General features: G+C 34.2%; 1 protein-coding gene across 1 annotated transcript; it reads left to right on the plus strand.

Annotated features, from left to right (window-relative positions):
* Positions 1-7,939: 7,939 nt before the first annotated feature.
* On the plus strand, positions 7,940-12,645 carry LOC132040335 (LRR receptor-like serine/threonine-protein kinase GSO1). The gene is made up of 2 exons (XM_059430973.1): positions 7,940-11,809; positions 11,918-12,645. The coding sequence occupies exons 1-2, from the start codon at positions 8,389-8,391 to the stop codon at positions 12,286-12,288; spliced, it is 3,792 nt and encodes a 1,263-aa protein (XP_059286956.1). The 5' UTR covers positions 7,940-8,388; the 3' UTR covers positions 12,289-12,645.
* The last annotated feature ends 655 nt before the right edge of the window (positions 12,646-13,300 follow it).

Raw genomic sequence — 13,300 nt, forward strand, 5'->3', positions numbered from 1 at the left:
CCGAATAATGGTCCATTTTGCGGGTCGTAGAACATTCTACGGTCTGTATAAATACTCCCCAACCTCAAACTTCGTCGAAACGTATTCTCATTTATTCATTTAATATCTAATCTTTTCATCACATATTAAGCATGAACTTAAACCCTCGTATACTCAAGATGAACACGTCTAATCTCTTATAGCCTCGAAGATAATTCCACTCTCCAATCTTATAGCAATCAACTCATGAAGATGCTTAACGTACAAAAGTACGGGGTGTAATAGAAAAATTCTGATCTTATTCTAGATACACTTATATATCAATAGAATAATTTAATTAGATCTGAAAAATTAATATTTATATGTTTCCAAGAATAAATCATGCGGAAAATCAACATTTATACCTAATTTCACTTAGAAAATGGGTTTTTTTTTAATTTTATATAGACTTTCAGGGAGTGAGTCACATAGACATGTTCTCTGTGTCATATAATAATTTTTCATATTTTTCATTTTGGAAAAGTCTACTGAAAATAATTAATACGGTATTATTATTTTTAGATCGTCATTAATTACAGGGAAATTATTTTTCAGTTTCCAAAGAATTATTTCAAAGGCATGAAAAACCAGAAATTTAATTTCAAGCAAAACAAAAAAAGCATCATCGAAATTGGAACAGGGGATGGCCCACACTTGCTAACGCAAGTTTGGGGCGACTGTGGGCTTCGCAAAAAAAATTAAGTAAAATTTTCATAAACAGCTACTTTTTAGCTCATTCTAACAACCTATAACTACATGTTATATATTTACAATTCGTAGCTAGATGTCTTATATTTAGTCATTGTCGTGGTTATAGTGCAAATATAGCAAATATAGCCAAATGAAATTGCTATATTTATGGAAACAAAATCCCAATTTAAATTAAAATCGGTTTATTGTTCCCCCATTCACGCAAATATCATCCCATTCCATATCGATCCCAATCTCATTCAAACAACTACACAAATTCAAAAAAATTTGAATTCAAAAAAGTACATTCATATTTTTAACCAAAAATAAAAATTCTGATTAGTTAAGGAATTACAAATTTTATGCGGACCCACGGACTTATTTTGATAATTCCTTCACAAAGTTATATACAATGGAAACTTTTATCTTTGGAATTTTGTGAAGGAATTATCAAAGTTATTGGGATCTTCTTATACTATCTAATTTCATATTTCAACTAAAGAAACAAAAATTTATGAAGATACTTTTAATGGACAAACTTTTATGCCGACGGTAAACTTGTGAAGGAATTATCAAAGTTTAAATATCACAAGGCATAAGTATGCGGGTCTGTTTTGTCGCATGTTTTTCGTATATATTTGGGCTATATTTTAGTTGCATCTCTCTATCTTATGCAAACTATATTTCATATATTTTTTACATATATTTGAAGTGTATTTAGATGAAATTTTAACTTTTGTAACACTGCTGTACATTAAAAAATGGACTTATGAAATATATCTCGGATATATTTTATGTATATTTCAAGTTCTCTAGATATAAATGAATACATTTCAAGGCAAAAATGGAATGTATACATTGAAAAAATAACATACTTGAAAGAAACAACAATATAAAAACCATAAGGTGGTGTTCAACATTAATCATCCTAAAAAACATTCTATGTCCAAAATTAAAAAACAAAGAATAAAAGTCTACGCTATTGTCAACATAAAATCAAAAACAAAAAGACTTGGTGGCCTAATCAAGATATAATTGGTCTTGGAGGTTGCTCGTTATCACTTGATGCGGTTGTTTGACTTATCCCATGCAAGTCGCATAAAAGGGTCATCGTATCTCAACGGTGCCAATTTGCATCATTCACTTGAGTTTTCGTCGCAAAAGGCCGCCACATACACACCACAATCCTCCGAAAAAAAATGATCAAAAATTTTACTTACGGATTAATAACTCAACAAAATACACACGAATATACTTAAAAATCTTAAAAATTATAAACACGACTTAATCAAGAAACATAAACATATACTTAAAATGCACATAAAAAATAGATCTTGGTTAATTAACAGATCTGTAATAACTGTACGAAAAAAAAAAATGAACTAAATATACTGAAAATATAAGATAAATATACCTCTGCATCATCATCCTCATCCACATTATGTTTGGCTTTAGCAATTTTTTTCCCCTTAACATTAGCAACATTGTCAATATTCTCTTCTTTTGTTTCTCCATTTGAGAAACCTTTTTTTACTTTTTGTTGTTGTTTACTCTTCGAATCAACATAATCGGTCCCCTAGGATCGTTAATTCTTTTTTAACGATTCTCAAAGAATCTAATGGCGTTGAGAAATTCCCAAAGAAAAATTAGGAATATCAAATTCGGGTTCTATACCTCATTTACGATTCCATTTCATTTGAATCTAAGCAAAAAAAACAAGAACAAACAACGATAATTAATTATTTAGAGTTGCATTACTGATTCAAACGAAAAAAAAAATATCAAATACACGGTGAAAATTAAAAAATCAAGATTAGAATCTTACCTTTTTTGGGAATTAGATTTGAATCATGAGTGAAATTAATGAGTAGTTAATTAGAGATAACAAAGGGAAGTTGTAGAATTGTAAAGCGATTTGAAATTGGAGAAAATTTAGGGATATTGTGAATAATGGCGTGAAGTTAGTGGGATAGGAGAGAGAGACGTTTTTGTTGGCTTAAAAAGGTGTGGAAAGTTATCGGATGAGTGGTAAAAAGCGGTAGCTCTGGAGTAAATATGTTATACTTTAGCTACTAAATATAATTATTGAAAAGTTTAGTTATGTTCCATAAATAGGTAATAATGGAAGTTATCTAGGAAAAATTAATGTTCAGGCTTCTTCTCCAGCCGAATGGGTCACCCACGACGCAGTTTCTCAGAAATAGATTTCTCGGCGTTCTGGCTTATTAAAAAAAATAATAACTGTGGCATAGTTTATTTTGACTGAATATACAATGGATGGAATTTAGTTGAAAAGTCATTATTGTGATCTTCTTATCTAATTTCATATTTCAACTAAAGAAACAAAAGAAGATAACTTGGCTGACGGTGTTCGGAGTTTAAATATCACACTGTTTTGTCGGATGCCTTTGGATTTAGCATCTTTCTATTATGCAAACATTTTTTTATACAAATGGTCTAACACCATTTATCGATCAACGACAAGTGTCTATAAATAAAAAATTATATAGGCAACTAAATTTTTGCCTGCAATATCAAACTAAATTCCTAACTAGGAGAATCTTGGAGCGTCAATTAGTGTGAAATAAAGGATATAATTTCATGGGAAAAGGGTCAAAAATATTCTTCTACTTTGTTTTAATGGTTAAAAATATCTTCCGAACTAATTTTGAGTCATTTATACCCCTGCTGTTATGAAAATTGACAAATGTACCCTTCATTTGACGGGAATCCCAAATTGATTCAAATAATCCGATTTCATAAAAAATAACTTCTCTATTTTACAAACCCATTCTTCCTTCTCTCTCATAATCTCTCCTAAAACTCTCAAGCCCTCGATCCCATCAATTATAACCAGAAGGAAGATAAAGAAGTGATTTTTGAAACCAAAAAACATTTTAAATTTCATCTTTGTCAAACATCTATAATTTATAAACATGTCATTCATTATTTGAATAGAAATTACCAAGCTCTTCCTTTAGAAAGGAAAGCAAAGAAAGACGGAAATAATTGACAGTCATTTTGGAACAACCAGTACATACCCTTAAATAGTTAGTAACGCAGAGCAACCAACTAAGCAGATAAATAGAGCACTAACTTATCACTAACCTATGACCTGAAGTAATGTCTAAAAGAGTTGACCCCATCACCTAACTAATTTCAACATAATTAGGACTCCTAAGATGACTTAACTGAAACATCAAAATTGTAGTTCCTAAAACATGACACTAACCTTTGAATCAGTCAATGACTAAAGAGAAAGTAAGACTCCATCGACAGGCTTGATAGCTGGAGGAGAAAAAATGAGAGAGAAGCAGGAATGTGTTATTTTAGGAGGTGGGTCGGAGCAGGTAAAATTGGAGAATGAGTTATTTTTTATGAAATCGGGTTATTTGAATCAATTTGGAGATTTCCGTCAAATGAAGGGTATATTTGTTAACTTTCATAACGGCAGAGGCATAAATGACCCAAAATTATTTCGGAGGATATTTTTAGCTATTAAAACAAAGTAGAGAGATATTTTTGACCCTTTTCCCTAATTTCATTGAATTCCTATCTCACCAATTTCTATTATTAGCTGAAAGATATGATATAGTGACAAGCTTTGACAAAAGATTGCCACCTTCATATTCACAAGCAAATGGATCATACTTTCTTGTGTAACTCCGATCCCATTGACAGTTCATTGGGAGTCCGTGAATGACATTCTCTATGTATTATCACGAAGATACTTAAAAAAACATGTATTTCTACTTTCTAGTACGTACAAGACAGTCCATGAGGGAAGTACATTTGGACTTCTCTTAACATATATAATCAATTTCTAAGTTCTACAACATATATATAATATTACTTCTTTTTAATCATGAATCTTTCAGAATTTCATTGTATCATTCAACCTAACGTCAAACACCGTATCAGTGTGCCTGTTCAAATTGGTGGTTTACGGTTTTAAATTCACTATCCAAAAGGGAACCAAGAGGTATGACAAAATTAATAGTTGAAATTCCTATAAAATGACCACGAGCTTAAGCGAGGATGTATAGAAATGGGGTTTAAATTCTCTAGTCTTCATTTCTTTAGGTTTTATTATCATTATTGCTATTATTGCCATATTAGATTGTACAAGTATTACTAAACAAGTGGAACATTGATCACAGAATAGCCCGCAAGAGGTTACAAGAAAGAGAGTAGGAATTTCATTTTGAAGAACTTCTCGAAAGAGGAAAATGAAAAAACAAGGAAAAAAAGAATAGGGAAGTGGGAGTTTTAGTTTTGTGGGGAGGTATTAAAAGCACTATACCAATGGGGTAGCAAAAAAAATGAGGTTTTGTTCACCCATTTGGGCCAATTAAGGACAGTTCTTACAATCCAAATTATAGATACCTTCTCCACAAGTCGGAAATTAAAATGAGCAAGAGGATAATTCAATGACATTCCAGGTGGCGGTTGAGTTTTGAATGCATATTGCAGCACCATATCAAGCATAATCTTATCTTCCAAAAAGCAATTACCTAGTTTTGAAGAGAAATTGACATCACAGCTTGGATAGAAAGAGTATACGCCTTATTTGTTTTTTAGAATAGAAAGGGAAATAAGGCACTACAAGAAAGTATAGAAATCGCAACAAAAAGTTTTATATTTGGCAACAATTTAGTTTTATTATTGACAAATGATTTTTTTTGTTACCAATTAATTTAATTTTGTTGTCATAGTATTAATTATTTTTGGCAAAAAAAAAAAAATATTGCACGTTGTTGCAATACGAGCTGTTGGGAAAAATTCATACAACAATATATATTTTTTTTGTTACCAAAAGTATTTTTTACAATAATAATCAATTATGACAAAAAAAAATTGTTGCAAAATATTTTTTTTCTTGTAATGAGGTGATGTAAATCCATTCAAAGGAGAGAGGCTGCAAAAGGACGCATGGATTTGGTAGCTCAATTAGAGAACAGTCAAAAGAGTCTCTTTCGCATGCGTTAAAATCAAAGTGAGAAAAGAGGAATTAGGAAGTTTGTTGCATGTATACGTGGGCAATGTAGGGGCTTGTTTGACTTTGTAAATCTTTAAATAAGTACAACCTGAACTACTAAAAGCTAGTAGTAACAAGGGATAATTTGGAAATGCAACCAATCACTTTCTTTAAAGGCTTATGTCCTTTTTCATCTAATGCACCATTTCAAGCAAACCCAACATTTCAATCACCAACCGCTCTATCTTCTTTTATGTAATCCTACATCTCCTCAACAACCCCCCACCCCCCACACACAAACTCCCAAAATTTGTTTTCAGTAATTAGGAATTTATTTCTATTCACTGATAATATACATTTTTTCTTATCTCGTAAGTTAAGATATCTTACAACAACAGTTTATAGTAATTTTGATGGACTAACATAAAAATGCAATTTATGTTATAACTAGTTAAAATGTAAATACTCTTTACACTCTTGATATATATAAGTTACATAGAAAAATACGTTAAAATCCCCCTAAGTTATATCCGCTTTATATTTAGATAATGGGGTGTGCACAAAATTTCCCTTAACTATAATTTTTCTATTTAAAATTCCCCCTTTCCTAAAGTGCCAAGTGATATGAAAAGTGGTTTTACTCTCCTACTAGTATGTCAATTAAAAATTAGACAAAAAATTGTAAACACGTGTCATTTTTCCTTATTCCTCTTATTAATTAATAATTAATTATTCTTTTTTTTTTTTTTCTCTTTCTTGATTTCTGTTTTTCCTTCTTCAACTATACTCTCTGTCAATAATAATATACCTAGTTGAAATTCATAACTCTAAAGTAACAGCAACACTAAAGAAAAATTAATTAAACAAAAAAAATAAAAAATCAACTGCAAATCGTGACAGAATCTTATTAATAATGGTAAACTCAATTATTAAACTCAATTAAAAATACAATCTTAAAATAAAAATATATATAAAACCAAAAAGTTAAACATAAAAATGAAAAAAAATGTGGAGAGCAGAACGTGAATTCGGGCATGAAATTTTCAAGTTTTTTGAAAACTATGCATGAAATTTTCAAGTTTTTTGAAAACTATGTAAAAACTACTCCTTTCGTCTCATTTATATGAGGGTGTTTGATTGGATGCAAAGTTTAAGAAATAGAGGAAGACTTTTAAAATTTGTAGACTAAAACAAATCATAGAAATTCGTGTGGCCAGAAATCATTTCATTAAGGGTAAAAAAAAAAAAATTAAAGTTGAAGTATTACTAAATATAGAAAGGTATCATTCTTTTTGGGACTAACTAAAAATGAAAGAGTGTCATATAAAATGGGACGGAGTGATCCCGTATTACTTGTCCACATTACTAAAGTATTTGTCCCAAACTACTTGTCCAAAATCAAGATAAAATTAATTAAATCTTTCCCATCTTACCCTTAATATTAAATATTCTTGAAAATAGTCAATATTGATTAGAGTGTATTTTTTTGGAAAGAGATAAGGGTAAAGTAGTAAACATACATCTTTTATTTATTATTTCTTAAGATGCGTGCAAATGAAAAAGTAGACAAGTAATATGGGACGGATGGAGTATAAGTTACAATGATTGGCAATTAAAAATATTTAAAAGATATAAGTATGAAAAACGTACGATCAAAGAAAGACTTGTTTGAATCTCAAAATCCAAAATTGTCACATAAATTGAGATGGAGAGAGTAATATATTTTATTTTCCCACCAAAGAAAGCTCCGAAGAAAATGCATAAGGCTGAAGTTGACACGTATATGGCGCGAAGTGTCACCTTAGATAAAAATACGCATATTAAGAAATCAATAATGCAATGTGAAGTTTACCAAATAACCCCTATATAATAAAAAAAAAATATTTTACCTTTTGATTAGAGCATGCACAAGAAGTAAAATTTTGACATTGGGAATTCAACAATACCAAGTTACTATGTGGCTTTTCCAATCATCATTTAGATGTTAATTTATTATCTAAGGATAGAATTGAAAAAATGTTAATTTATTATCTAAGGATAGAATTGAAAAAAACTAGACAATTTATGTCTTGATTTCCCAAGATAACACTTATTATGGGATAAACTTTTTTGGCTAAAGCGACACTTGTTATGGGACGGAGGGAGTACGTACAATAGTAGTGTATTAGCTGGCCTTTTGGACTCGTGCTTGACCTTTGTCTTATCATTCACTAATTTTATTTTATTTTTCTCTTTCAACCATTAATAATATATCTCCACATTAAAGAAAGAATCTCCTTCTCTCTCTTAACCTCTTTGTGAATGGAGTAGCAGTTCGGTGAACATTAATGGAATAGTTGTGGTCAACTGCAGAGAGAGAGTAGCTGTAGCTTTTCCTTCCTTATCTCTTCTTGTTATTACTCCATCCGCACCCATTTCAAGATTTCCTTCATTAAGACTTGTAAATACCCAAATACAGCACTAAAGCTTAAAGTTCATTTAACGTAGAGTCCAAGAACCATGGCTGCTGCATGCACTGGTTCTAAAACCACGCGTCTTCTCCTTAAATACCCACAACAAAACACCATTCCTAGCAGAAACAATAAGTGAAAAAAGTCAAACCTTTCCTGCTGCTAATTTATTTAGTCCTGTTGTTTGATTTCCCTATCTTTCTCTTCATTTATTCGACCGCGTCTCAGTTCAAATCTCTGCAATCACAGATCATGAGGATGCTTAAAGGATTTTTCTTAGTTTTGTTTGCTGTAACATTACTTCTTTTATGTTCAAGTGGTTATGTGTTTTGCAAGAATGAAACAGCATCATCATCATCAACAACACTGAAGATTCTTTTGGAGATAAAGAAATCATTTGTTGATGACCCAAGTAATGTTTTGAGAGATTGGTCAGAGGATAATCCAAATTTCTGCAAATGGAGAGGTGTTTCATGTACAAGAAACTCACTACAAGTTGTAAGCCTAAACCTTTCTGACTCTTCACTTAGTGGGTCAATTTCACCTTTTATTGGCTTCTTGCATGACCTGCTCCAACTTGATCTTTCTTCTAATATCCTCTCAGGTCCCATTCCACCAACTCTTTCTAATCTTTCTTCTTTGGAATCTCTCCTACTTTTTTCCAACCAACTCACTGGCCCCATTCCCTCTGAAATTGGTTTGCTGAAAAATCTCCAAGTTCTCAGAATTGGTGATAATGGCCTAACAGGATCAATTCCAAATACTTTTGGTAATCTTGAAAATTTGGTCACTCTTGGCTTGGCCTCATGCAGCATGAGGGGTATGATTCCTCTTGAATTAGGAAAACTCAGCCTGCTTGAGAACTTGAATTTGCAGGAGAATCAACTGGAAGGTCCAATTCCAGCTGAGATTGGCAACTGCTTTAGCCTTGTTGCATTCAGTATTGCACTCAACAATCTCAATGGATCAATCCCTGAAGAATTAGCTAACCTTAGAAACCTCCAAGTTCTCAATTTTGCTAATAATAGCCTTTCCGGACAGATTCCTAGTCAGCTTGTCGAAATGAACCAGCTGCAGTATCTCAACTTGCTTGGTAATCAGCTGGAAGGTCCGATCCCCAAGTCCTTGGCAAAGTTGAGCAACCTTCAGAAATTAGACTTGTCTGGAAATAGGCTTACTGGTGAAATTCCTGGAGAATTTGGCAACATGGGTCAGCTACAATTCTTGGTTCTGACAAGCAATAATCTTTCTGGTAGCATACCAAAAACGATTTGTTCCAATGCAAGCAGCCTGGAACACTTGATGCTTTCTGAAAACCAACTTTCTGGTGAGATCCCTGTGGAATTGAGAGAATGCATTTCACTAAAGCAGCTCGATTTGTCTAACAACACGCTCAATGGTTCGATACCAGTAGAGCTGTACGAGTTGGTTGAGTTGACTGATCTCCTCCTTAACAACAACACTTTGGTTGGTTCACTTTCTCCATTGATCGCAAACCTCACCAATCTCCAAACATTGGCATTGTCTCACAATAATTTACTTGGCAATATACCGAAAGAGATTGGGATGCTTGGAAATCTTGAGATCCTCTTTTTATATGAGAATCAGTTATCTGGAGATATCCCTATGGAGATAGGTAACTGCTCTAGCTTGCAGATGATCGATTTTTATGGAAATGCATTCACAGGCCACATTCCCATCACAATTGGAAGGCTGAAGCAGCTGAATTTCATTGATCTTAGACAGAATGATCTGTCTGGTGAGATTCCTGCAAGCTTGGGGAACTGTCACCAACTGAAGATCCTTGATTTGGCAGATAATCGCTTATCTGGTAGCATTCCTGCGACGTTTGGTTATCTTCGAGCTCTGGAGCAGCTTATGCTTTATAACAACTCGTTCAAAGGTAATCTTCCAGATGAACTGATCAATGTTTCAAACCTGACAAGAATAAATCTTTCTCATAACAAACTGAGTGGTAGTTTAGCTGCCCTGTGCAGTTCAACATCTTTTCTTTCTTTTGATGTAACAAATAATGCATTTGATCATGAGGTTCCACCCCATCTGGGATATTCACCATTTCTTGAAAGGTTAAGGCTAGGAAACAACCGTTTCACTGGAAAAATCCCTTGGACATTGGGGTTAATCCGTGAACTATCCCTGCTAGATCTCTCTGGAAATGAATTGACAGGTCCAATACCTCCACAGCTTTCTCTGTGCAGAAAGCTCACCCATCTGGATCTCAATAACAACCTTCTTTATGGATCAATTCCTGCTTGGCTTGGAAATTTACCACTCTTGGGCGAGCTCAAGCTTTCCTCAAATAAGTTCTCAGGACCTCTTCCTCGAGAATTGTTTAACTGCTCAAAGCTTTTGGTGCTGTCTCTAGAAGATAACTCACTGAATGGAACTCTACAACTTGAAATTGGTAAACTAAAGTCCCTAAATGTCCTAAATCTTGACAGAAATGAGCTCTCTGGTCCCATTCCATCTACCATCGGCAACCTAAGCAAGCTCTACATGCTCCGGCTCTCGGGAAACACCTTCACAGGTGAAATACCCAGTGAACTTGGACAACTCCAGAATCTTCAAAGCATACTGGATTTAAGTTTCAACAACATCACTGGTAAAATTCCTCCTTCTGTTGGGACACTCACTAAACTTGAAGCACTTGATCTATCTCATAACCAGCTCACTGGAGAAGTTCCTCCTCAAGTTGGTGAAATGAGCAGCTTGGGAAAGCTTAACCTTTCCTACAACAACCTTCAAGGCAAATTGTACAAACAGTATGCACACTGGCCAGCTGATGCATTCACTGGGAATCCACATCTTTGTGGAAGTCCTCTGCAAAATTGCCAAGACTCGAGGTCCAAAAATCAGGATCCACCAGGACTAAGTAACTCAACAGTGGTAATCATTTCAGTGATATCAACTACAGTGGCAATCATACTTATGTTGCTTGGAGCTGCCCTCTTTTTCAAGCAAAGGCGTGAAGCCTTCAGAAGAGGAATTGAAGTAAATAGTGCTTACTCTTCCAGCTCTTCCCAGGGACAAAAGAGACCACTTTTTGCAAGTGTGGCTGCCAAACGTGATATCAGGTGGGATGACATCATGGAAGCAACAAATAATCTAAGCGATGACTTCATAATCGGATCTGGTGGGTCTGGAACTGTCTATAAAGCTGAGTTGTTTAATGGAGAGATAGTGGCAATCAAGAGAATACCAAGCAAGGATGATCTGTTGCTGGACAAAAGCTTTGCAAGAGAAATCAAGACACTTTGGAGGATAAGGCACAGGCACTTGGTGAGGCTACTGGGGTACTGTAATAATAGAGGAGAAGGTTCAAACGTATTGATTTATGAGTACATGGAGAATGGAAGTGTGTGGGATTGGCTGCACAAGCAGCCGGCTAATAACAAGAGGAAGAGGTGCCTCGACTGGGAGGCAAGGCTGAGGATAGCAGTGGGATTGGCACAAGGAGTTGAGTACCTTCACCATGATTGTGTGCCTAAGATCATTCACAGGGATATCAAATCCAGCAATATTCTGCTGGACTCTAACATGGAGGCGCATTTGGGGGATTTTGGGCTGGCCAAAGCCATTCACGATAATTATGATCCCTACAACACTGAATCAACTTTGTGGTTTGCTGGTTCCTATGGTTATATTGCTCCAGGTATATAAATTCATATCTTTTTCTGAATTTTCGAGTAGCATTTCTTGTATCTGCAAAAATTGTGTTTTTTTGTTTTTTTTGTTTACCAAGTTGACTATTTGTTCGCAGAGTATGCTTATTCTTTGAAGGCAACTGAGAAGAGTGATGTTTATAGCATGGGTATTGTACTCATGGAGCTTGTGAGTGGAAGGATGCCAACTGATGGGAGTTTTGGAGAAGACATGGACATGGTGAGGTGGGTTGAGTCGCGTATTGAAATGTCTGAAACTGCTAGGGAAGAGCTCATTGATCCTGTGTTGAAACCATTGTTACCCAATGAAAAAAGTGCTGCACTTCAGGTGCTGGAAATAGCACTGGAATGCACCAAAACTGCACCTGCAGAAAGGCCATCTTCCCGCAAAGTTTGTAATCTATTGCTACATGCATTTAATGACAAGGTGGTTCATTCTGATAAGCTGAGTCCAGACAATTACGTTTAGCCAAGGAAATTTCTTAAGTTTTGGAAGATCAGAGAAGATCTATCTTTGTGAAAAATTGAATATGTAAAAGCATTGTTTCGGGCTAGGAATATTGAGTTCACTGTTATTTGTTGCTAGTCTAATGCCTAAAACATTTTTGGTACAGTTGATGGGAATAATACTCTGACAAATGTCTTAATGTCAGAAGCAAGAAAACATCCATCGATTAACATAATGTTAATCATAAACAAGAACTTTAACCGGTTCTTATCAATGGTCTGCCATCAACATACTTATCCCGCAAAATTAAATTTCTCAACCTCGAACTTGATGTTGTATTCAACCATAGTTACTTGATTGTGTATGGCTCAGCAAAATTAAGCTTACTTTAAGGGATGGTTTGGTAGATGGATAAGCAAAAATAGTGATGGAATAAAAATTTAGTACCACCTTATCCTTTGTTTGGTTACTAATCATGGGATAAGTTATCCCAGGATTAAAAATAGGATAACTTATATCAATCGGGATAACTTATACCCATGATAAAACATGAAATTGACTAAAATAGCCCTGAGGTTCTCAAAACCCTTTTTCTACTACATAAGGTGGAGGGTATTTTTGTAAACAAACAACTTTTTCTTAAAAGTTATGCAATGCATATTACTTTTAGTACAACAAACCAAACAATCAATAAGAAATAATATTAGGATAACTAATCCCAACATAAATAATCTCAGTATAACTTATCCCATCATAACTTGTGTTCAAACCAAACGACCCCTAAGAGAATATATTCAAAAATTTCACCCTTGGTAAGAAGAGCGTTGCAGATGGGGGTGCGGGATGGATATTATATGACAATACAAGGAGTTGTGAGAAAGTATTATCCTCGTGGTAAGATTGATCCTTAACGACCAATAAGTGCTCCATGCTGCTGTCTGAGCTATGAACCAATTCATTAAACAAAAACAAAAAAAAGGCAGCCCGGTGCACTAAGCTCCCTCTATGCGCGGGGTCTGGGGAAGGTGCGGAC

Source organism: Lycium ferocissimum, chromosome 12 (assembly GCF_029784015.1).
Source record: "Lycium ferocissimum isolate CSIRO_LF1 chromosome 12, AGI_CSIRO_Lferr_CH_V1, whole genome shotgun sequence".
Lineage (NCBI taxonomy): Eukaryota > Viridiplantae > Streptophyta > Magnoliopsida > Solanales > Solanaceae > Lycium > Lycium ferocissimum.